The sequence below is a fragment of the Aethalodelphis obliquidens genome, unplaced genomic scaffold (genome assembly GCF_003676395.1).
Source record: "Aethalodelphis obliquidens isolate GAN/ISIS:26980383/991018 unplaced genomic scaffold, ASM367639v1 scaffold39, whole genome shotgun sequence".
In the NCBI taxonomy this organism is placed as follows: Eukaryota; Metazoa; Chordata; class Mammalia; order Artiodactyla; family Delphinidae; genus Aethalodelphis; species Aethalodelphis obliquidens.
This window is the reverse complement of record NW_020837983.1, coordinates 15952874-15976518: the sequence shown is the minus strand read 5'-3', so window position 1 is coordinate 15976518 and position 23645 is coordinate 15952874. Positions and strand designations below refer to the sequence as shown.

Below are 23645 nucleotides of genomic sequence, written 5' to 3'. Positions count from 1 at the left end.
TTCCACACTTATGACAAATTTCTTAGGTGGTAACTACTTCATTAATCAGGTCTGCATTTTCACCTACAGTTTCTAATCTCATCGTTTCACAGGGAACTCACATTGTAAACTATTTAGTTCACTATATCTTTCTTTGATACTTTATTATTTTTTTTTTTTTTTGTGGTACGCGGGCCTCTCCCATTGTGGAACACAGGCTCCAGACGCGCAGGCTCAGCGGCCATGGCTCACGGGTCCAGCCGCTCCGCGGCATGTGGGATCTTCCCGGACCGGGGCACAAACCCGCGTCCCGAACCCGCGTCCCCTGCATCGGCAGGCGGACTCTCAACCACTGCGCCACCAGGGTAGCCCCTATTTTCATTTCTTTTACACCTTCTATTAAAGCAGAAGAATGCTGAACTCTTAAGACTCTAGATCGAGGTTGAGAAAGAAGATATTCCTTATAAGAGGCACAGTAGGTAGTATACAGACCTTTCTTTAGGGAAGGAATGCCCAAAGCTGACACGAGGAGGGAAAGGATTTCACACTCTCTTCTGAAGAAGCATGAGTGAAGGACCACAGTTGCCGTGGAAGCAAAATCTCAGAAGGAATGACCAGATTCTTTTAGTAGCTGCCTGTTTTTGCCAAGACTATCTGCTGATAGCCCTAAGCCCAGGCAGCTGACTGCAATGCCTGTTAATATGTGAAAGACTAGTAACATTTTGCTGTTTCCATTCTCTCCCTATAAGAATTGAATGTGGAACAGGTGTGGGCAGGGAAGCAGAAAAGTCCCTTGGGGAGTTATAAATTAGCCTGGTCCTGGGTTGAGTTCATGGGCATCTCTGAGGAACCCCATTCCTTCCCAAGGCATTCCAAGTAGCTGAAGGGAATCTAACAGGAACCAAACAGTCTGCAGTGTGTCTACATTCTAAGAAAGAATGCCAGAAATTTCAGACTCAGATTGAAATCTTTGTCATAGTTTTCTTTTCTTGTGATCCAATTTCCTCTTAATCAAGAGGGATTCTGTCTCTGCATTGTCGGACCACAGTTAACATTTTCAGATGCTGTTGAACTCTAAAAACACATCTGACAGATTTCTAGATAGAGTAGTAAATCATCTCCCCAATTGTCTTAATCCTGGGAGGTAAATGACCTACAGGATGGAAAACTGACATCAACATATTTTTTTAAATAAATTTGTCTCACAATCAGAAGTAATTAAAGTTCTTACCTTTTTATGGTCTTAGACAGCGGTTTTCAATCAGTGTGGTTAACTACATGTCAAGATTGGAGGAAAGTATACAGTTAAAAAATCTATAGAACTGTTGTATGAAGAAAAAATTCTATTTGTCTTACTTTATTACTCAGTGTTGAGCCCTGAGCATTTTTACCTGGTTTAGGACACTTAATAGATGGTTATTTTCCTGTCCAAGTGCCCTATCTATCCAGTCCTTTTTTAAAAACTATATTTCAGGTCTTTGTTCTGAGAATTGAAAAAATGGTTTTTCTGCATGAACTTGAAGTTCTGCTAAGGAAGGTTGTGTTATTCAAAACAAAAGTTCGGGTAGGGGTTGCTTCTGATAGCATTCACTTATTTTGTCTTTAAATAGTCTGCTTTAACAAAACATTTGAAAAGATTTGTTGTAATAATCTCTGAAGTTCAGTGTGTGTGTAGGTCTCAATTTAAAGATTTTTAAAAAAAATAATTGGACCAAAATTTTGACTACCGTCTCGTGTATTAATAGGATTTGTCTATAAAATAATTCAAACGTGGGACTATAACACCAGGCCCTTGTCTCCCCCCTTATCTGGGCCTCAATTTTCTCACCTGGTAAATGGAGGTTGGATGGGGTGACTTCTAAAGTCTGTATCGAATAGAGCTGAAGACAAAAAGAAAACGGCTACTTAGGACCCTTGATGAGTAGAGAGAAAAGAGGCACATGCCCTACATCAGACATCTGGGTGTGAGTCTCAGATATTATTCGCTATAGGAAGTTACGTGTCACTGTATTCAGCTATAAAATGGGGACTAAGAGCTATACTGAAAGCTGTTGAGGTTTCAATGGAAACAAGCCTATGATGTTCCCAGCACAACTTGTGCATGTATTTTATGCTCCTATAAATGGTAGGACCATATTTTAAGGTCAGGAAAAACCTAAGGCTGAGCACATGATCGGATCTAGTAATTTCCACTCTGGCACTTGGAGAAGAAAGGGCGTGATCCTATCACTGTCTTTTACCAACAGAGATGTCCCTCTGCTCTGATGAAACTGGAGCTGTCAGGGTTTAAAAAAAGCACACCATCACAGGGAAGGCACTGCATCTTGGCAAGAAGTGCTTAACATAGTTTCCACCGTGACCAAATTCTCTTCCCACCCCACGTCCCACTTCTATTTAAATCCCAGGCCCTCCACCGGCCCCCACTCATTTTAGCCAGTGCCCAGGCTAGCAGCAGAGAAGAGGAAGGTAGCATGGCTCCGGGGGAAAAGGAAAGGGAGGAGGGGCCAGCCAAGAGTGCCCTCCGGAAGGTACGCACAGCCACCCTGGTTATCAGCTTGGCCCGAGGCTGGCAGCAGTGGGCCAATGAGAACAGCATCAGGCAGGCCCAGGAGCCCACAGGCTGGATGCCAGGAGGGACCCAGAACCCACCCCAAGCTTCTGGACCAGTGATCCATCCCACCACCCACCGGAAAGCTCAGAGTGCCCCAAAGTCTTCCTCCCCAAAGCCAGAGGGACACGGAGATGGACCAAGCTCAGAGGAAGCCACCGAGGTGTCTCAGATCAGAAGGAAAGAGGTGACCAAAACAGTCGTCAGCAAGGCTTACGAGAGAGGAGGGGATGTGGGCCACCTCAGCCACAGATACGAGAAGGATGGGGACACGCCTGAAGCTGGGCAGCCAGAGAGTGAAATGGACAGAATCCTCCGCGGCCATGGCTCCCCGACACGGAGGAGAAAATGTGCCAGCCTGGTATCTGAGCTGATCGAAGGCTGGAAAGAGATGGGACAGGAGGAACGGGAAGGGCCCAAGTGCAGGAGCAGCAGCGTAGACACAGAGGACAGCGGCTACGGAGGGGAGACGGAGGGGAGGCTGGAGCTGGATGGAGAGCGGGTGGCCACTGCCAGAATCAAACGCCCCTTGCCCTTCCTGTAAGTGAACGCATCTCCCAACTCCTTATCCCGCTCCTGAGCCCCAAGCAGCTGCGGGAATCCCAGAGAGCAGGGAAGGACCACCAAAGTCAGAGTGAGAATCTCACAGCTCAGGCAGGCAGCGAGGTCTGGGGAAAGGCACGCCCCTGGGCTAGGAGGGCAGGACCAAGCTCAGCCATGGACCTTTGGGCCAAGGGCCTGCACTCTTTGGTTTCTCCTTTCTGTTTTGAACACTCCAGGTTTAGCCACAACAAATCTGAAGCCACCGGAGAGGGGTATCTGCTTTGGGAAAAATTTTTAAGTCAATTCTATAATGAGTAACAAATTGGCTTATTTTTCTGCAGAGACAAGTATTTACTGGTAGACTGAGTGGAGAAACCTTTCCCTTGTCCAAAATCAGTCTACAATATTTTCAAGAGACACATCTACCCAAATAGTGCCCCTGGAACACGGATTTCTGTGAGCCTGTATACAGGTGGGAAGCTGCTGTCTGACGTCAAAGCAGGCTCTGAAGTCAGACAGACCCAAGTTCAGATCCCAGCTCTGCCCTGACTATAGTTAACAATACTGTATTATGTTGCTAAGAGAATATCTCTTAAATGTTCTCACCACACAAAAAAACGGCTTATTCTTCTAAACCCATTTCCTCCTTTGTAAAACAATGGCAACAGTAACCTTTTGGAATACATTCTGTTGTATTGGGAGGAGATGAGAATTTAGCACAGTGCCTGCACATAAGCTCACTATATGAAGGTTATTACTCCTCATATAGATTTTATTATTTAGCAATTTTTCAAACCTTCAGAAAATTTTGTTCTGCTTATAAACAAAGAAATGCTATAAAAGCTAGGTAATTAAAATATCACAATCCGAAAACAACTAAATGCACGCACGCACACACACACACACACACTGACTCAAACTGATACTTTAGTCTGACAAGAAACGCATGTTTTGTTTCAAGACAGTAGCTGCCTACACATAACAGAAAGTCAGGATTTCTCATTCAACAACCACAGGATATCAGAATATAGGAACAGTCTCAGATGTGGCAAATAATTATAAACTGACTCCTTCTGGGAACGGTTAGATGTGTAGGTGTGTTTTTCAACTTTTATGATATAATCAGAAAGTAAAGAACAAAACTGGTTACCTTATTTGACAAAAAGCTGTCAGTTTGTGACTTTAAAGATGTTTTGAAAGAATTAGCACTATTATATTGAAAGCTTTCAAGCAAAATGAAATGGCAAACGTAGATAATCATAATTCCGCGTGCATCTAGTGTGTGCTGTGGGTACTTTACGTGCTTTGTCCTTAGAACTCTCACAATGAGGTAGGTAATATCCCGTTTTAGGGATGAGAGCACTGAAGCTCAGAGGGAAATTTCACTCAGCAAGTTAGTGACCTGAGATGAGTATGCCTGTCTCTAAATGTAATGCTTTGGAACCAGACATGACGCTACTTCTCATGCAGCACCTTGAGGATGCACTCAGAGATCTAGATTTGTGCTCTATTTACATTCACATAGGAATTCATAATCAGAGATCACTATTCTACCAGACCATATGGAACCATAGTCTAAGTTTTGGCCTTGTGAATTTGGGGGGGGGGTGTGCTACAAAACAATAGAACCGAATAAACCCAACGGAATAAAGACTAAGGGTGGCACAATGACGATCTGTCAGCATGTTTTGAATTGGCCAGAGGTAGGGAGGTGACAGTTGGGACCAATCTCCAACGCATGTACTCTTCTTTGGCACTCTTCTAAGTATTTATTCATTTAATCCTCAAAACATTCTCATGGGGTAGGCACAGTCATTATCCTCATTGGATAGATGGGAACATAAGACAAAGAAGTATTAGGGAATTTGTATAAGATTGTACAGCCCATGGGGTTTGAACCCAGGCACTCTGGATCCAGAGCCCGCCCTCTTGACCACTACTCTAAACTGTCTCACCTGGAAGTGAGAACTTCCATACCGGACCCTTCTGTTGGTTCCCCCAAACAGACATGTACATGGACACCTTCTTAGTGTGATAGAGAGATACCTTTGAATGAGAGACAGATTTGAATCATGGTCACTCTGGCAAATCCTAAGTTTCTTTGTACTCATCTAAAAAAAATAGATGTGATAATCCATAGAGTTATTTTGGTATTAATTATGTAAAGCAACGGACCCAGGAAAGCTACTTAATAAGTTGTACTCGTTATAATGCAAGGGGCCAGCCCTGGTGATCCCAACACTATGAGATGCTAGGAGATTGGCTCTCAGGGTTTGGGGAGGAGAATGGGAATGAAATCCCTTCCTTCCTTCTTTGGTTCCTTTCCCTTAGTCTTAGAATACGTAGGGTACCAGAATGTTGTACACAGCAACAGCAGCTCTGGATGTCAGCAGTAATCCTAGCTATGCTCAGGAAGCTTCAGCAGAAGCCCAATAGGACTTTTTACCTGATGGGACTCTCACATACTGCTTGAGAAATGAATGTGGCATTATTGAGGAGGCCTATGGGAAAGGGGGTTTTGTTCATTTATTTTTAATTCTAAGCACCATTCTTTCCCCATATCCACTAACAGGGAGAAAATTATGTGTCACAAATATTTAAGTAGAAAAAAAGTTTTCTTGGTGGTTAAGATGTTCTATGGATAACAGAGACAAGGCAGGTTTGGTAGAAAGTAGAAATATTCTTCACCAGTAGAGTTTTACTACCTGGGGCTTTACCATGAAAATGATTTCTATTTTATGCTTTATTTTTTAAATATTCAGTCTTTTGATTGTATAGCTATGTGACTTGTTTGGTCCATCTCCTTTAGACAAAGGAAATTTTATCTCCCATACAGTAATGATGCAATATTGAAATGACAATCACTCATCCATTCTCTCCTCCAAGTTCTGTTTAGCAAAAATACTAATGGCTGAGCGTTTTATAGAAAAGGGAACTGAGCGAGGAGATGTATACAAGTCATAGAGCTAGTAAGTGATGACACTGGGAAGGCTGATGCCGGGGCTTGCATTCTTAACCACTGTGTTAGACTGATTCTCTGAGGACAGAGTGGACTCAAGAAATCAAATGGAGATCAAAGCATCAGCTTAATTAGTGGAATCCCAATAACTCCCAAACTGTAGTGTTTTGGTACAACTATATTGAAGATATTTGCTAGAAATGAAGGGGAAAGTATGGCTTTCTAATATTTGCCCCCAATTCTCGAGCTTGGAACCCTTTCCATGGACTTTGAGGACAGTTGCCAATCTGCAAGGAGAAGCACAGGCTTGGCTCCCAAACCTGGCTGATAACAGAAAGGAGAGCACAGTTTTGAATTCAGTCACCCTGCTTCTGAAAAGTGTGACCCTGTAGATATCAATCTCCCATTAACCAAATTGGCTATACTTCCTGTGGTGAAGGGCAAGCAAACCAGTGGACAGAGGAGCAGATTCTCCCCAGAACTTCCCTGAGAAGTTGGAAAGGGTGGCAGAAGTTCTGCAGTTTACTGACAGAGAAGTGTTCTAGCCTAAGGTATGGATGTGGTGCTAGTCTTTGAATATCGCTTTGCTTCTGTAAATGTGTAAGAGATTGTCTTTCTAAAGCTCAATCTAAACTATTATTCACATTTTTACTTGAAATTTAGAAAAACAGGATAAGCTGATATATTGTCTTACACTCATTGATCAGGAGGATACTCAAGGTATAAGACTTTCTAATCCTGATTTAAACCTGAAACTTCCATACTTTTTAAAAACTGGAAATACTAAGACAATATAGAACGTTTATAAGATAGTGAAAATTAAATACTCATTAAGATATATTTTCTTCTAGTACTTCTTTAAAACAACCTTGTCTATTTTCTAATTCTTGCTAATAGGATCAATTCTTTTGCTTTCCTTTTCTCTTATTACTGGAAATTACAGTTTGACCATAAAACAAATGGAAATTAAGATTTAGTAGGTGCTTTTTTAGATGTTTCTCTTCTTCAAAGAGTTATTACCTCACCAACCCTAACCCTTATCCCAAATGACATAGAGTGTCAACACTCAGGGAATTTAAGTTCCTAATTAAAATTAGAAGAAAAAATACTACATCAATGAATGAGAGACCCATATAACATACAGTTTAAACAAATTACCTCTGGATGATAATTTGAATATTTTTCTGCTTCTTGTAAATTTTAAAATCAATACAGTTGATGCAAAACAACATGGGTTTGAACTGTGTGGGTCCACTTATAAGCAGATTTTTCAAATAAATGCTTGCAACACTATTACACAATCCATGGTTGGTTGAATCTATGGAGGTGGAACCATGGATACAGTATAAGTGTAGAGTTATACTCGGATTTTCAAGTGCTTGAAAGATCCGAACCCCTCCCCCACCATTGTTCCCTTGAACAACAAGATGAGGATCCTGTAGTACTGTAGTATTTACTATAAAAAAAAAAATCCATGTATAAGTGGACCCGTGCAGTTCAAGCCTGTGTTGTTCAAGGGTCAACTATAATACCAGCATGAAAGAGAATTTTGAAAAAGAAAAAAAAAAATCAACTGTCATCTAGATACCAACATAATTATTTTCAATTGTGCACATGCTCTTGATTTCTTCAGCCTGGTGTGTACACATTTTACATGGTTAGAATTGTACCATATATACTCAAATTTGGTTCACTCTGATGATTTTCATGAACGTCTTTTAGTGGTTATTCGTCATTCTTTTTTCATTATTGAATATTCAACGAGTACCTAAAAGCCTGTCTGGCACACAGTAGTTGTCATAAGTACTTTACTAGAGGATGGAAGGAATGTCAAAGTGCCCAGAAGCTCCTTAAAGGGAGGATGTATTATGTTTTATACTATAGGACAGAACCACAGGTGGTGCTCAGGAGACAAAAAGTATGAGTTAATAAATCGTGCTGTTCTTTTCACTTTCTTCTGAGATGTTTCAAGTCGCTTCTCCAGCAAGATGTTCCAGCCTTGGGCTTGTTTTTGAAGACTATGTCTGCCATGGATTGCCATCATTCCAAGGGCACTAGGTGTTTCCTCTCCTTTGGTCATGAGATCAAGCAGCCCATAATCTGAGCAGCTGAACAGGGACAGTCTATGGAGATGCAGATGAAGACGAGGACCAGCAGGGTTGAGGGAAATGCATTCCACTTCAGGGCAGTGTAGCTCCTAGCACTTTTCCATACATGTATGATTTTTTTAAGTTGTGATAATTGTGTAAACAGTTTTTGTATGCTGCTTTTTCCCAATTAACTTTGTCATATACTTTTGTCCATGTCATTACAAAGAAGAGCAGTGTTATATTCAACAATGTACTCCTAGTTTGAATTCTACTGCAACAGTGAAACAATGCAGCAAGTGTAGGACACAAACCACGGGAATTAGTGAAAGGTCGCCATCTAGTGGATGGCCTTCCTCTTCGAAGAAAACAATGCTCAGGCAAGTATGCTTGCCTCTCTACCCAGTGTTAGCCTCCTGCATCTGAATGACCAGACTGCAGGAAGTGAGTCTGGATAGCGAGGAAGACTCACATCTGACCCGTTCCTGGGTTTTGAACAGCAAATTGTGAGACTTCAGATAGCAGGGGCCGCTGAGTTCGGGCATGCCATTGCCATAAGCAAATCCGACCCTGCTCTACATCTCCCACTTCCAACGCTTCCACACATGAAGCCACTCGGAGCTGGGGAGAAGGATGGGTGAGGCACTTGTACAGATGAAGAATACAAATTTCTGACTTTTAGGCAGTCCAAGAGTTCATGCTTTACTCATGAAGGCAAAGAGACCTCGAAAAAAGGTCTAGGAGATTGGAGATACAGAAATGACAGGAAAGTCTGTTAAAGACAAATTTTGCCATTTTAAAATTAGATCTGCACCCTCATGACATTATTGGTCTACACTTTCCAATGCTGGTTTTCGTTTTGTTTTAATAATAAATGCATTCCAAACTGCAAGGGCAGACACACACATTTGAGACACAGCTCATCCACATATTAGACACTGTCCTGGCAGGCTGAGTGGCATCATCACACAGAGAGAAGAGCACTGACTCTGCCTAAGACAGTTCGGGTTTGAATCCTGCCTCTTCCGCTGGGTTAGGGCAGCATTTCACAGAAGTTATACACAGGCTCTGGAGCCGGATCAACTTTGGTACAAGTCACAGACCCATCACTTAACAGCTTTGTGACTTTAAGCAAAGTTACTTAACCCCTCTGGCCTCAGTTTCCTCATCTGGGAAGTGAGATTAACAGTACCTATCTCATGAAATGGTTGTGGAAATATTAGTAGAAAGTGTTTAGAAGAATGCCAGCACACTGTGTTCAATAAATGTTACTACTGCTAGCTGGTGTTTCCTATATATACAGCTTGATTTTTCAAAATTTGTGGTACATCATAGATACTAGGATAGATATGCTTCATTAAAGATCCATGTATAGGGACTTCCCTGGCGGTCCAGTGCTTAAGACTCCGCACTTCCACTGCAGGGGGCACGGGTTCCATCCCAAGTCGGGGAAAGAAGATCCGCATGCTGTGCAGGGGGCCAAAAAAAAAAAAAAAATCCATATATAAAAATCTATACATGAGTAAATATTACAGAGTATGTGTGCCGATACAAGGCTTATTTTGGGCAAATAACTGTTTCTTGATGTCCTGTGTAAAGTGTATTCCCTTAATACACTCATTCAAGTCCAGTTCTAAATGTTACTAATATGCAACTTTAAGATACACATATTTGGGGCTTCCCTGGTGGTGCAGTGGTTGAGAATCTGCCTGCTAATGCAGGGGACACGGGTTCGAGCCCTGGTCTGGGAAGATCCCACATGCCGCGGAGCAACTAGGCCCGTGAACCACAACTACTGAGCCTGCGCGTCTGGAGCCTGTGCTCCGCACCGCGACAGTGAGAGGCCCGCGCACCGCGATGAAGAGTGGCCCCTGCTTGCCACAACTAGAGAAAGCCCTCGCACAGAAACAAAGACCCAACACAGCAAAAATAAATAAATTAATAAACTCTTACCCCAACATCTTCTTTAAAAAAAAAAAAGATACACATATTTGCATTACATTTGTGTAAGGAAGCTTTTTTCTTGAAATTGTTTAATATGATTATTTTACAGAGCTTAAAACATTACTGTTATTTAGAGAGAAAATAATCTAGAAGGAGATACCTCAAACTAAGAACAATGGTGGCCTTGTATATGATTTTTCTTCTTTTATCTCTTACTTTTTTGAATTGTTCATATTTCTTTCATAATGAAACAATTATAGTTACATTAAGATGCATATGTACAAGAAGTACAGACAGAAAGCAACACTTGGGTGTTAAAATATCAATATTTTGATTCTTCATCCTCTCTCTCTCTTTTAGGGCAAATAGAGTCACAGAGAAACTCAACTGCAAAGCCCAGCAAAAATACAGCCAAGTGCGCAACCTGACAGAAAGATGGCAACACTGGGCTGATGAACACAGACAATCTCAGAAGCTCAATCCTTTCAGTGAAGAGTTTGATTATGAGTTGGCCATGTCCACCTGCCTGCACAAAGGAGATGAAGGCTACGGCCGTCCCAAGGAAGGAACCAAAACTGCCGAAAGGGCCAAGAGAGCCGAGGAGCACATCTACAGAGAAATCATGGACATGTGCTTCATCATCCGAACGATGGCTCACCACAGACGGGACGGCAAGATCCAGGTTACTTTTGGAGATCTCTTTGACAGATACGTTCGTATTTCAGATAAAGTTGTGGGCATTCTCCTGCGTGCCAGGAAGCATGGACTGGTTGACTTCGAAGGAGAGATGTTATGGCAAGGCCGGGATGACCATGTTGTGATTACTCTACTGAGTGAACCTTCAACTGCACAAGCCAAACTTGACCCACTCTTGTCTTAATGCTAAATGTGAATGTAGTGAAAAGTAAAATGCAAACTGCTCTGTAATAAGTTGGTAAATATTAAACAATTTTTACATGATTGACTTTTTTGGCACTCTATTTAAGCACACACAAAGCATTTCAGAAAGGACATCGAGGACTATTCGTATATAATAGTATAAATATTTGAAATTCTATTTACCCTTCTAGGCAAAAATGTTTGGCTATTCTTTGCACAACTACTATAAATCTTTAAATAAACAATTATATCTAGGAAAAATGCTGACTTCAGGGAAATATCAGCAAAACATATTACAATGTGTCATTGTTCAGGAAAAAAAATTCCAGCAAGTTTGGCAAAACTAAATTTAAAATTTTCTAGGAAGCTTGACTTTGTACCATTATTTTTATCCCTTAAAAAACAAGCACACAAAATAAGCACACAAATAAAAAGTTGTATTCAAATAAGATGCTGGAATTTCTCTGTGGACTTTGAATTTAATAGGTTTCCAACAGAAATTAGCCACCCTTCTCTGATGTGATTTGCACAAATCACATAAAAAGACATTGCTGGTGGTCTTAGAGCCAGCAGAGAAGGCGATTTTGTTCACTTGCTCTATGAAAGCAGAGCATAGGTAAGACATTTACATTTACCTGCCATTGCAGGACTTCTTGGGGAAGTTTTATTTTTTCTCAAAACCTTAGTGAGTCATGCTGTTTGAAGTAGAAATACAGAAAATGCTACAATGAATTGGAATGTTGAGTGTAGAAGAATCTGATAGAATCATGGGTAGATCAGAAACAGACTTGAGACATTTTAATTTACTTCATGCTGTAACAAATTTTTTGAAATACCTGAAAGTCCTAAAGCAGCAATATTAGTCCTGCCAAAGTGAAAAAAGTATAGCTTAATGATGACAAATTTATTTGGCACTAATCTGTTACTTGTCAATTGTTCTCAATTAGATTTAATGTGCCTTGTATAATTTTAAAAACAAATTGAATAAAAATTGTGAGATTACAATTCTTACAGAATTCAATGGAAGTTACTAAATGATATTATAGCACTTCGGTGTTAGATACAGAAATCAATGTCAAAGCATAATACCTCAAAGTAATAGACACTCATAATTGTTAGGCATTAGGTTCAATATAAAGTATGGATTAAACTACTGTAAGAGTTATCCTTGTTTTCATGTATGATTCTCTTTCAAACTGAAAGTTCCAAAAATCTTCTTAAAGAAGGTTTACACATTTTTGTTTCCATAATAGATTTGTTAAATTACAAATTAATGACTAATATTTCTAAGTAGGATTTCATATAAGATGTATACTTTTATCACAACAGTGAAACCTATGTCAAACTTAAAAACATGGCACAAGAATAAAAGATACTTTCTTGTACTTTATGTTCTTGTTTTTATATTACTGTTTTGAAGTTATATTCCACAATGCCACTTTCTGGTGTTTGAAATACAAAATTATAGAGTGCAACTCGGGCTACTTCTAGAATCGGTGGAATATTTAGACAGAGAGCGCATATCCAACTCTGGACAGTAACGGTTTATGCAAGCATCGATGCAGATCATTCAAAGTTCAGTGTGTCTGAATGTGAGGATGGAATTTAAAAGTCTTCTTCTCAGAGAGCTTACATTAACACTCTTCTGAATAAGATGTGACTCTAACATCAGAAAGTTTTCTTAGAGGAAAATGCCTGCTATATGACAGATTTTTATCTTAAAAAAACTCCATGACAGGAAAAATCCATGGTTGAAAACCTTAAGGCTTTTAGACAAAAAAAGATGAGTAGAACTCAGGTGGCAAACATGTTAATGAAAGTCCTCATATTTTCAGTCACCAAATAACATATGAAATAATTACATATAAAGTAAATATACTATCAATAGCACTTTACTTTTGGCAATTCTAAATTCCTAGTAATGGATAAGTGTACAGTTAGTTTCCAAATCTTCAGGATTTTTCAAAACTTTCAATCAGATGTTTAAAGAGCTTGGGGTTACTGAAAGGTACATTTTTGTTTTTTTAACCTTTTCTGTATGGACCTCCAAATGTTTGATGCCTTTTAATTTCTTTAACTTGAAGTTTTATGACTTCCTGATTCCCAAGTTCACCTTCTTATCACTTTGCCCACTTACATCAACAGGAGGGAAGTTGGCACTCGGACTTTCTTTCTCGCCAACACTGTGTTGGAAAATGAGGCTGCAACTATATTTTTACTTCTGCTTTTACTTTCCCTTCCCCAACTCAAGTTCCTTTTTTTTTAAATGAATTTTTATTTTTAATATATATATTTTTAAATAAATTTATTTATTTACTTTTGGCTGCGTTGGGTCTTCGTTGCTGTACGCGGGCTTTCTCTAGCTGTGGCGAGCAGGGGCTACTCTTTGTTGTGGTGCGTGGGCTTCTCATTGCGGTGGCTTCTCTTGTTGAGGAGCACAGGCTCTAGGTGCACGGGCTTCAGTAGTTGTGGCACGCGGGCTCAGCAGTTGTGGCTTGTGGGCTCTAGAGCGCAGGCTCAGTAGTTGTGGTGCACGGCCTTAGTTGCTCCGCGGCATGTGGGATCTTCCCAGACCAGGGCTTGAACCCGTGTCCCCTGCATTGGCAGGCGGATTCTTAACCACTGCTCCACCAGTGAAGCCCCCCCACCCTTTTTTTTAATACTACCAACAGATATATTAGGTACTGTTTCTCACACGATGTGGGAATAATTCTGTGTAAAGTAGAATTTCATTTCAGTGGGAACTCATGCTAGAGAAAGTATCGCTGTACTTTATTGTCACTACTTTCAGGGATTACAGAAGCAGGGAACCATCTGGCCCATGTTAAAGTGGCCTCTTAATGCAGATGCCTCCTAGAATATACATTTTCATTCCCAGTACCGAGGATGTTTCTTGATACACAGTAAGAACACAATGTCTGCAGAAGTATTTAATTTATAAATGCGCCGTAGGACCTCACTTCTTGGCCTAGAGGTTTTCAGAGTGCTGTGGTTCAATATCATCCCAGCAAGGATTATCTCATGGCATTGTGTGCCCAGATTTGGGGGGCACCCCTGTATCTAACAAAATCATATTGCATTTACTTTTTTTTTTTGTGGTATGCGGGCCTTTCACTGCTGTGGCCTCTCCCATTGTGGAGCACAGGCTCCAGACGCGCAGGCTCAGCGGCCATGGCTCACGGGCCTAGCCGCTTTGTGGCATGTGGGATCTTCCCAGACCGGGGAACGAACCCGTGTCCCCTGCATCGGCAGGCGGACTCTCAACCACTGCGCCACCAGGGAAGCCCTGCATTTACTTTTTGACCAATAAATTCCAATCCCCAAATTTCCTTTTAAGATACAACTCAAACAATATGAAAATACATATGCATAACATAGTGTACTATTTTTAATTGTAAAATAATGCAATAACCTAATACATATAGGAAAATGGCCGAAAAAAGCATGGTACATACACATGGATGCAGCTCTGAAAAAAGTAAGGGAAAGGTTGCAGGGGAGATTAAGATGGCAGAGAGTAGGAGAATGCTGAGCTCACCTCACCCCAGGAACACATCAACAGTACAACTTCACGTGGAGCAATTCTCACTGAAAACAAACTGGAGACTGGCAGAAAGGCTATTCTACAACAAAGGCTCTAAAGAAAGATTCACACAGAACCAGGTAGGAAGGGAGGAGAAGCTGTCAGATCAGGGCCTGCGCCCTGAGCAGGGAACACAAAGAGGAGGGGGATATATCACAAGCTCGGGGATCCTGCCTGGGGAGTGAGGGGCTCGAGACACATATTGGGCACCCCCAGACCTGGAGTCCGACACTGGGAAGATGAGCCCCTTTAGCTGGTTTGAAAACCAGTGCGCCTTACCAGAGGGCTGGCTGTAAGAACCAAGACTCTGCTAGTGAAGAGTGCCCACGTGCTTGATTACTTCCAGGAACAAGCCAGAGGAAGCAGTAAATTAGACTCAGTAAAACAGGTGAATGGGTGAATGTATGGAGGGAGCAGGGCGATGGTCAGGAGAGGAGAAAGAAAGCAAATAGTTCTTTTTTAAACACTCTAGTACATATATTTTGGTAAACAAATACACACAATTACTGTTGGGTACATAGCAAGGAATGAAATTTGCCGGCCAAATTTAGCTTTAGTAGAATACTGCCAAAAAATGTTTTCCAAAGTTATTCCACTTCACATTCCTTTTTAAAATAGCGCTTATTGGCTGTTTTAATACTTTTAGGAATTGCCAAAGTCTTCTGCCTTTTCCGTCTTTTGTTTGAGTCGTAGTCATTTGTATATTGTGTATGTGAGACCTTCATTAGATCTGTGTATTACAAGAACCTTCTACTCTGTTGGCTGCCTTTTCATTTTTAATGATGTCTTTTGATGAAAAGCTCTTAACATTTTAATGTAGTATAATTTACCATTTTTTCCTTTATAGTTAGTGCTTTTCTGTCCAATGTATGTGTATCCTAAAGTCATGATGATATTCTCCTATATTTTTCAACTAAAAGCATTATTTTTTTACCTTTAACATTTAGATCTACAATCTGTAATTAATTTTTGTATGTGGTATGATAGGTCAAGATTTTTTGTTCCATACAGACATCCAATTAATCCAGCATCATTTATTGAAAAGACCATTCTCTCCACTAAGCAGCAGCATCTTTTTAAAAAATCAGTCTGTTTCTAGACTCTTGACTTTAATCCAAGCCTTTGACCAATACCACATTGTTTTAAACACCTTTTTAATAGATCCTGATTATCTAGTATTTAAGACCACAGCCTCATTCTTCACTGTTGCCTCAGCTGTTCTTTGCCTTTACATTTCCATATAAATTATAGACCAGCTTAATTTCCACAAATAAACCTGGCTGAGATTTTCCCTGCCAATACAGATTGATTTTAGAGAACTGACATCTTTCAATTTTGTCTTCGTATCATGAGCATGGTATATCCTTCCTACTTATGTCTATCTTTTTGTTACATATCCGATTTTTTCAATGGTATTGCAAAATGACAGTATTTTAAGCTTCATTTTCTAACTATTGGTTTAGAAAGAATAAAAAGAAGGGTTTTTACTCTTTTTTTTAATATTGAACTTGTCTTTAGTGACCTTGGTAAATCAAATTATTTCAATAGTTTGATCTTTTTGGAATTTTCTATGTCCACGATTGTGTCCTATACAAATGACATTTAAAGTCTTTTCTTCCCAGTCCTTATGCCTTTTATCTTGCTTTATTGAACTGGTTGGAACTTCCAGGATAATGTTGAAGAGAAGTGGTGAAAGCAGTTATTATTGTTACGTTTCCTACTTCTGGGAGGAAACCTTCAATAATTCACCATTAAAGATGATGCTTCCTGTACATTTTTCAAGGATATTTTTCTATCAGATTGAGGAAGATCCCTTCTTTTCTAATTTGCTAAGTTTTTATCATAAACAGGCACTGAAATTGATCAAATGCTTCTTTTGCTTCTGTAGAGATGATCATGGATTTTTCTTCTTTAAATGTGGAAAACAATACCAATTTAAAAATAACTACTGTTTGCTTTCCTGGAATAAACTCAATTTGGTTGTAATATATTATTCTTTCATACATTGCTAAATTTGAGTTGTGAATATTTTATATAGGATTTTGTATCTATGCTCATACCATGCTGTTCTGTAATTTTTTTGGTAAGGATTGTAAAGTTTTGGTATCAAGGTGGTGCTAGCCTCAATAACATAAGTTCTCCCTTTTCTCAGTACCCTGGAAGAGTTCATGTAAGACTGATACTTTATTTTTCCTTAAATACTTAAAAGGATTACCCAGTGGAAGCATACAGACCTGAGTTTTTTGTGGGAAGGATTTTGTTTTTTTAATTAAGAGATTCAGTTTCTTTAATACAAAAATTTTATTTCTTCTTGGATCATTTTTTAATAAATTCTGTTTTCCAAAACATTTTTCTGTTTCATTTACATTGTCAAGTTTATTGATGCAAAGTTCTTCACAATATCTTATCTCTTTAAGGTTCACTGGTTCTAGTGATGTCTCCGTTTAAATTCTTAACAGTGATTTATCTTTTTCTTAATCTTGCTGGAGGCTTACAATTTTATTATTCTCAGATTTTCTGTTCTGTATGCTTGTTTTAAATATTATTGATTTTTGCTCACATCTTTATTTCGTTTTTCCTTCTATTTTCATTAGGTTAAATTTGTTACTGTTCTTCTAGCTGCTTGAGATGGAAGCTTACAGCCTTTTCTTCTGCCTGTCACTTAATATTACTATACCCCCAAAACCTATCTCAAGAATTCTCTTTTCACTCAGTCTATAATCTCCAAGGGCATATCATCCACAGGTTATGGCTTCAACATCTACCTATATGTTGTTGATTTAAAATTTTTTTTTTATCTATCAGAACAGAATATTAATTCCCCCCTGCCCCCAATCTGTTCTCTAGTTTCTCATATTATACTATAGTAAGTTCCACAACTAACCTAACTTCCCTATCTGCTGCTTGTTTCTACTCTTTGTACATCACCCATCTCGATGAATAATATATTCCTAACAAAAAAACCTGAGAGCTATCCTTAACTCTTTCTGACATCCAATTAATAACCATATCTTGTTAATCCTAATTCCTAAATCTGTTTCAAATCCATGCCTCCTTTCTTATCACTATTGCTACTATTCTCGTTCAGACCTCAACATTTTCGCTCTGGACTTTTCAACAGTCTTATTAGTGTCCTTGTCTCTAATTTGTTTCTCTACTAATCTACTTTTCACAGACATCTTTCTAAAGTGGAAATCTGATCATAACATTCTTGCACTCAAATTTTCTTAATCGCTCCTATGAGATTAAAAAAAATCTAAATTTTTTGACACTGCACAACAACAGAGCTCTTTATGAAATTAGTCTTACCTTGCTATGCACTCCCCACCAAGAAAACCAGGGACATAATTTAAAAAAAACAAATGACTTACATTTCCTCATGTGCCAAGTACCCAAGTACATCCCCATTTTTTAAACTGTGCTGTTCCCTCTGTTTGAATGCATCCTTCCATCATTATTACTATTACCACCACCACACCACCACCACACCACCACCATAGCTCCTAGAACCATTTTTCACATATAAAAGACAGTAGTACATTTAATCAGACTTCTTAAATATAAAAATAACTTGATTATTCAATAAATCCAAACTCAAATTTATATTTATGTATTTAATTTTATTTGGTATACACCACTATGACCTTATTGTAATTGAAATCCAATACAGGATTTTTTTATGATTAGTCAACTCCACAAAGACAATAATACTGCTGTGGAAGACCAAAGGGGGAAAGAAACTGATATATTTATTTACAGTTCCCTATATTGTAAACATTTAATCTATACACTGGTAGTAACTTTTAATGAGAGCTTTACATAAACAAGGAAACGATGCCCTGTATTTCTATTCATATTCAGCAATAGCATATTAAATAGATTATCAGATTTTCTTTTTCATTAGCATTATGCTTTCTTTAGATAATTATCTAAACTTTCAAAAGATCTAAATATATCCAAGTACTATACAACTAAATCTACTTAAGCCAACATATTTGGCTTATAATTTCATTTTTAGAATAATTTAAAGTGCTATAAGCAACCTGGCAATCAACACTTTCTATAAGAACAAAACTACCTTTAAACATTAATTTACAAGATAATATACAATGTTTACCTGGAATAGCTGAAATTTCAGCACAAGGTCACTGTCACATGTATAACGGCAGGATTTTTTTTGCATTACATGAAGCTTTGAAATTAACTGATGAATTATTGCCGCAATGGCTTATTACTGGTTTCCTACAAAAGAGGATAAGAACTACTGATATATTTTATCTTTTCTTTTTTTGAGGTCACTTGACAGTAAGTTTGCATATTCAACAAGTCTACTGAGTTACAATATTCTACTATAATCATTGCCCTTTTATAACAGCAAATGCTAATGGTGATTAATAACATATACCACTCAAAAAAAATCACAAGGTTTTTGTTTCTTTTCTTTTGAACAGGAACCTTATTTTCGGAGTTGGTGTGCAACAAGGCTAAAACAACAGAACTATAAAACAGTATACCTGACACAATATGTTGACGAAATATGCATCTGTCTCTTAGTTTTTGTAGTTATGATAATGCCCTGCTAAGCTACAAATATGTAAATAGTATATTTTCTTGCTTGATATATTAAATTCAGTAGAATCATCAAGTTCTCATTCTCCTCTGTCATTTTATAACTCTTTATCAGATAATTCAACGATGAAAGCATATGCCCAAACCCGCAGATCATGTGCACTGTGGTCTATTACAATCAGAATTTTCCTCAAATTTCATTTTTATTAAAATGAAATTGAGAATGCAGGCAAAATTAATAAAGAGAATGTTGTACTGTGAATTAAAACTAGAACTCAGTGGTGTATGAAGTATGCATTGTTTTGGCATGTGTTTTTTCCTTTATAAGAATAACTAAGCGGAGCATGTCGAAAAGTCACCTGTGCCAACCTCACAGATACAGCAGTACCTAGTCTTCATTCCCTCAATATCCCAGGTTAGACTACTCTACTAAAACAATCAATATAGTTTAAAAAATAATAAACCAAAATAGGTTCAACAAAAGAGCACCATCCTATTAGGAGACTGAGAAAACATGGATTATAGATGAGGTGGTCACTATGATCAAAATGCTACCAAAATTCTGACAAAACCTAAGCTGTTACACTGCAGGGACCCACGCCATGGTCTAACCCTAAAGACCTCTGGGACAGAAACATGATTTTAAAAATAAATTCCAAAATTATAGCTGTAAGAAATGGTGATATGAACTATTTTTAAAGCATGAGTTACATGTTACATTGTATTGCTTCTTGAACTTTCCAAACAATGCTTGTTTGTCCATGTCAGGTTTGGGCCATTATCCTGCTAAGAGAGAGAGCATTATATTCATTCAAAAGCCCAGATTTCAATGTCTTGGATAAAGAAGTCTTCCTTCTTAGAAAGTGTATGATTTCCAAATGTTTTACAAGAATGGCTTCTTCCATGGTAGAGATCTCCATCAAGCCACAGGGCAAATTCTCCCCTGTAATACATAGAAGAAAATAGTTCTAACAAAAATCTTTTAATACTTATGCCCTAAGTTGTAAAAGAATAATTGCAGAGGTTGTAAAATATTAATTTAATGAGACATTTCAATATTCAACAACTCTAAAAATTTTTTTCAAAACCATTCCCTACTCCTTTCCACACAAAGTGGCACAAGGCAACTTTGTTTTGTTCATATCCCATTATAAAATCACTTAACATATAGATCAAGGAGTAAGATGAACCCTCTAAAATTATAGAATTAGCTTTTGAGGCAGGTACTACTCTGTTATTCTTTGCCTGGTATTATGAATTTCTCTTTGCTGTTTGGTTTTAATATATTTAACATGAGTTTCTTAGCGACATGAAAACTCCCTATCATCTAAAATAAAATGTGTGGTTAATGTTAAGGGTTCACTCTCTTTTTCTTTTTTTTGAGGTATGTGGGCCTCTCACTGTTGCGGCCTCTCCCACTGTGGAGCACAGCCTCCGGAGGCGCAGGCTCAACGGCCATGGCTCATGGGGCCCAGCCGCTCCGCGGCACGTGGGATCCTCCCGGACCAGGGCACGAACCCGTGTCCCCTGCATTGGCAGGCAGCCTCTCAACCACTGCGCCACCAGGGAAGCCCAAGGGTTCAATCTCTAACTCACAGCTGAGGAAACTTTAGACTTGAGTTGTTCAAGGTCCCACATGTGATTTATGTTGAAGCTGGAATTTGAATGAGGTCTATCTGACTCCAAAGCCTCTATTCAGTCCATCACATGATTTTGATTTCTTTGGGGCTCCTGTTTGGAATTCTGGAATATCAAGTCCTTACAGCTCCCATTTTCTGAGACTGTACTCACCTTCAAAGACTGTAAACTTGTCTTAATTTGTTATCAACTGACCCAATGGTGAGTTTAGCTGCTGGAATCACGTTACATCATTAACACTAAGTTGCAGCAAATATCTAATGACATTGTGTACATTACTTTCAAAGACTAAAGGCACCCTTAATAGCTTGAAATTATAAGCCACTTGCTTGTGAGGCTTTCCTGGAGAGCTAACTGAATCACATGTAAGACCACCATTGGAGTAGGGACGAATGACTCTGCCTTCTCCCCAAACAAAAAAGGTGTAATTGGAACATATAAACATTATAAGCTAATTCCAACAACTAAAAATAACATGGTTTTTAGTTACCTGGTTATGTCCTTCAGAGAAGGCTATCATAACCATGGTTAATTTTTAATCACTGAAATCATGTCTTCCGAATACCTATCTATAGAGAAGTTGTAAGAGAATGTGCTAGAATCACTCAGGATGATGACTATTCAGGCTAACAAGATTCTGTGGCCTGAACGAATTATTATTATATATCCTGAAATGTGGGAAACAAATAACACTTCTATAAATTTAGGAGTTATTTAGCATACATTATTCCGATCCGGAAGGATAGAGAGAAATAACAAATGAAGGAAGTCGTGTTTGCTAAGGGCTAGTTGAGGAGTCTAGGCTAGGAGGCAGTAGAGCAAGCTACCCCCAAATACCATGAAGACTAAATGAAGTTGGAATACCAGAACAAAAAAACAAAGTTTCTCACAATGCTTGCTATGCCAAAAGAATCAAATCAAACTGCTGATTACTCATACTGTTAAAAAAAAAGAAAACAAGCCCTGAAAATCGGGGGTGGGGGTGTCACTAACATTTTTAACAGGAAAACAGATTTCTATTGTCTAAAATATCAATCCAAATAGTCTCCAGGGTAGAATAACATGAAAAATTTTAGACCTTTTTTATAAATTGAGAGAAAGAACATATCACCATGGTTTTCTGAAAATTTGAGAAGTTCTAAGGGATTAGTGTATTTCTCTTTCAACTATCAAGAAGTCACTAGACTTTAAAAGAAGGGTTTTAATCAAAAGGGTTAATCAAAGGGGAATCAACTAAACAGCATTTTGAGATGAGTAGTATTCTACCAAAAGTTTCAAATACTACACTCAAGCACCTTCTTGCAAATATTATACTTTCTTAGTCATAATATATAAATTAGGATTCCAATGTCAAAACTTTCCAAAGATAGCTGATTTTATAAATAACACAAATGAATTTTTTTTTTTTTTTTTCCGGTACGCGGGCCTCTCACTGTTGTGGCCTCTCCCGTTGCGGAGCACAGGCTCCAGACGCACAGGCTCAGCGGCTATGGCTCACGGGCCCAGCCATTCTGCGGCATGTGGGATCCTCCCGGACCGAGGCACGAACCCGTTTCCCCAGCATCGGCAGGCGGACTCTCAACCACTGCACCACCAGGGAAGCCCCACAAATGAATTTTTGAAGTTTCTTTCAAAATCTCACAGTCAAATGTTCAAGAGACTTACCCTCCACCACCAAAAGCTAGTGAATCCATGTCTCCTTTGATAAAAAACATATTATCTCCTGTCCACTTAAAGACCTACAAAAATGACAAAAGCTTTAAATATGTAGATGAAAATATCACTATCTATGTGAATTTCTCTTTTCTGACTACAAGAGTTCAATGGTTAATGAGAAAAGTTAAAGAAAGTAGAAAATTAGTTAAAAACTGAGTAGATGTCATTAACTTTTATTTTAGCATCAAATATAAATGAACATTAATTTGATAATGTTTTAATATTTTGGTATAGGGCCAAGGTCTTTTCTTTGGGTATGAATTTGCCTATCGTTATTCTCACAGAAGCCTACAGCACGTGTTTATGCTTTCCAGTTTCAATTTCTTTAAAGAGGAGTGAACATAAAAACACTTGAGACATTCAAGGGTAAAACTTTTAGATGTTAATATTCTTAAATATTTTTAACCTTTCATGCAAGTTCTACCTAAACCTAATACAACATCAATTTATAGCACCTCACCTTTATAAAAATTTTCCAAAGTATTCATTACAGTTTTCAATAAAATACACTTTAGCACTCACTTTTTCATATACATATAACATTTGTTTAATTACATTATTAGTTACCAGGTAGAAACAGCATCATAAAAAAGGACTGGAAACAAGTATAACTGAAACTTCAAAAATCTGTAACAACTACAAGCTTCCAGGTAGCTGTAGGCATCAGTTGATATGTTTTATGGAAGGAATGGAAAGCACTAGTTAATCTGGTGAGCCACTTAAACCCAAATTTGTTAAGAGAGTTCATTCCTATTATGTTAGCAAATCCTATTTTGTTCATTATAGAAACTGTTCCTAAAGACAATTTTTTAAAAAACCAACTGTGTTGATCCCTATTTTCAAGGTTATAATTTCATCTCTTAGGTACTGTCTGACATGCTGAACCTGACTGTACCAGAGACTCTGAGATTGCACTCAATGCTTTAAACAGTTACACATTCACTAAAATGCATGTATTAAATTTCAGATCTCATTGGCATTAGAATGTATCTAATTTTAGTCAAGTCACAATAAAGAGAATGAAATCAGGTAATCACTGTTGATTTAACCCCAAATAATTTGTTTTTAAAATTTTCAAGACTGACATCATTAAACTTAGTCATTAAAAGTTTCTAGAAATTTTACAAAGATAATTAATAA

General features: G+C 38.4%; 2 protein-coding genes and 1 long non-coding RNA gene across 9 annotated transcripts in view; 1 reads left to right on the top strand and 2 right to left on the bottom strand.

Annotated features, from left to right (window-relative positions):
- The window catches only part of LOC113633431 (uncharacterized), a 204945-nt gene extending 197698 nt beyond the window's left edge, over positions 1-7247 (bottom strand). Inside the window, exons 1-2 of the long non-coding RNA XR_003438197.1 lie at positions 5086-7247; positions 1211-1253 (exon numbers count right to left, since the gene is read on the bottom strand). This is a non-coding gene — a long non-coding RNA (uncharacterized LOC113633431). The remainder of the gene's footprint in view (positions 1-1210; positions 1254-5085) is intronic.
- Positions 2407-12004, top strand: ABRA (actin binding Rho activating protein). The gene is made up of 2 exons (XM_027131601.1): positions 2407-3127; positions 10481-12004. The coding sequence occupies exons 1-2, from the start codon at positions 2451-2453 to the stop codon at positions 10998-11000; spliced, it is 1197 nt and encodes a 398-aa protein (XP_026987402.1). The 5' UTR covers positions 2407-2450; the 3' UTR covers positions 11001-12004.
- A 6181-nt stretch (positions 12005-18185) lies between these two features.
- Positions 18186-23645, bottom strand: part of OXR1 (oxidation resistance 1) — a 454493-nt gene continuing 449033 nt past the window's right edge. For 5 of the 7 annotated variants that reach the window (XM_027131593.1, XM_027131595.1, XM_027131594.1 and 2 more), the window contains 2 exons: positions 22455-22528; positions 18188-20094 (listed from right to left, as the gene is read on the bottom strand). In XM_027131593.1, the coding sequence (XP_026987394.1) occupies positions 19959-20094; positions 22455-22528 (210 nt within the window). In that variant the 3' untranslated portion in view covers positions 18188-19958. Of the gene's footprint in view, positions 20095-22454; positions 22529-23645 lie in introns of all 7 variants that reach the window. The other 2 variants (XM_027131599.1, XM_027131600.1) reach the window with 1 other exon arrangement.

Coding starts and splice junctions, on each gene's coding strand:
- ABRA (XM_027131601.1), top strand. CDS start 2,451: ATGGCTCCGGGGGAAAAGGAAAGGGAGGAGGGGCCAGCCAAGAGTGCC. Junction 3,128..10,480: donor AAACGCCCCTTGCCCTTCCT/GTAAGTGAACGC, acceptor TCTCTCTTTTAG/GGCAAATAGAGTCACAGAGA.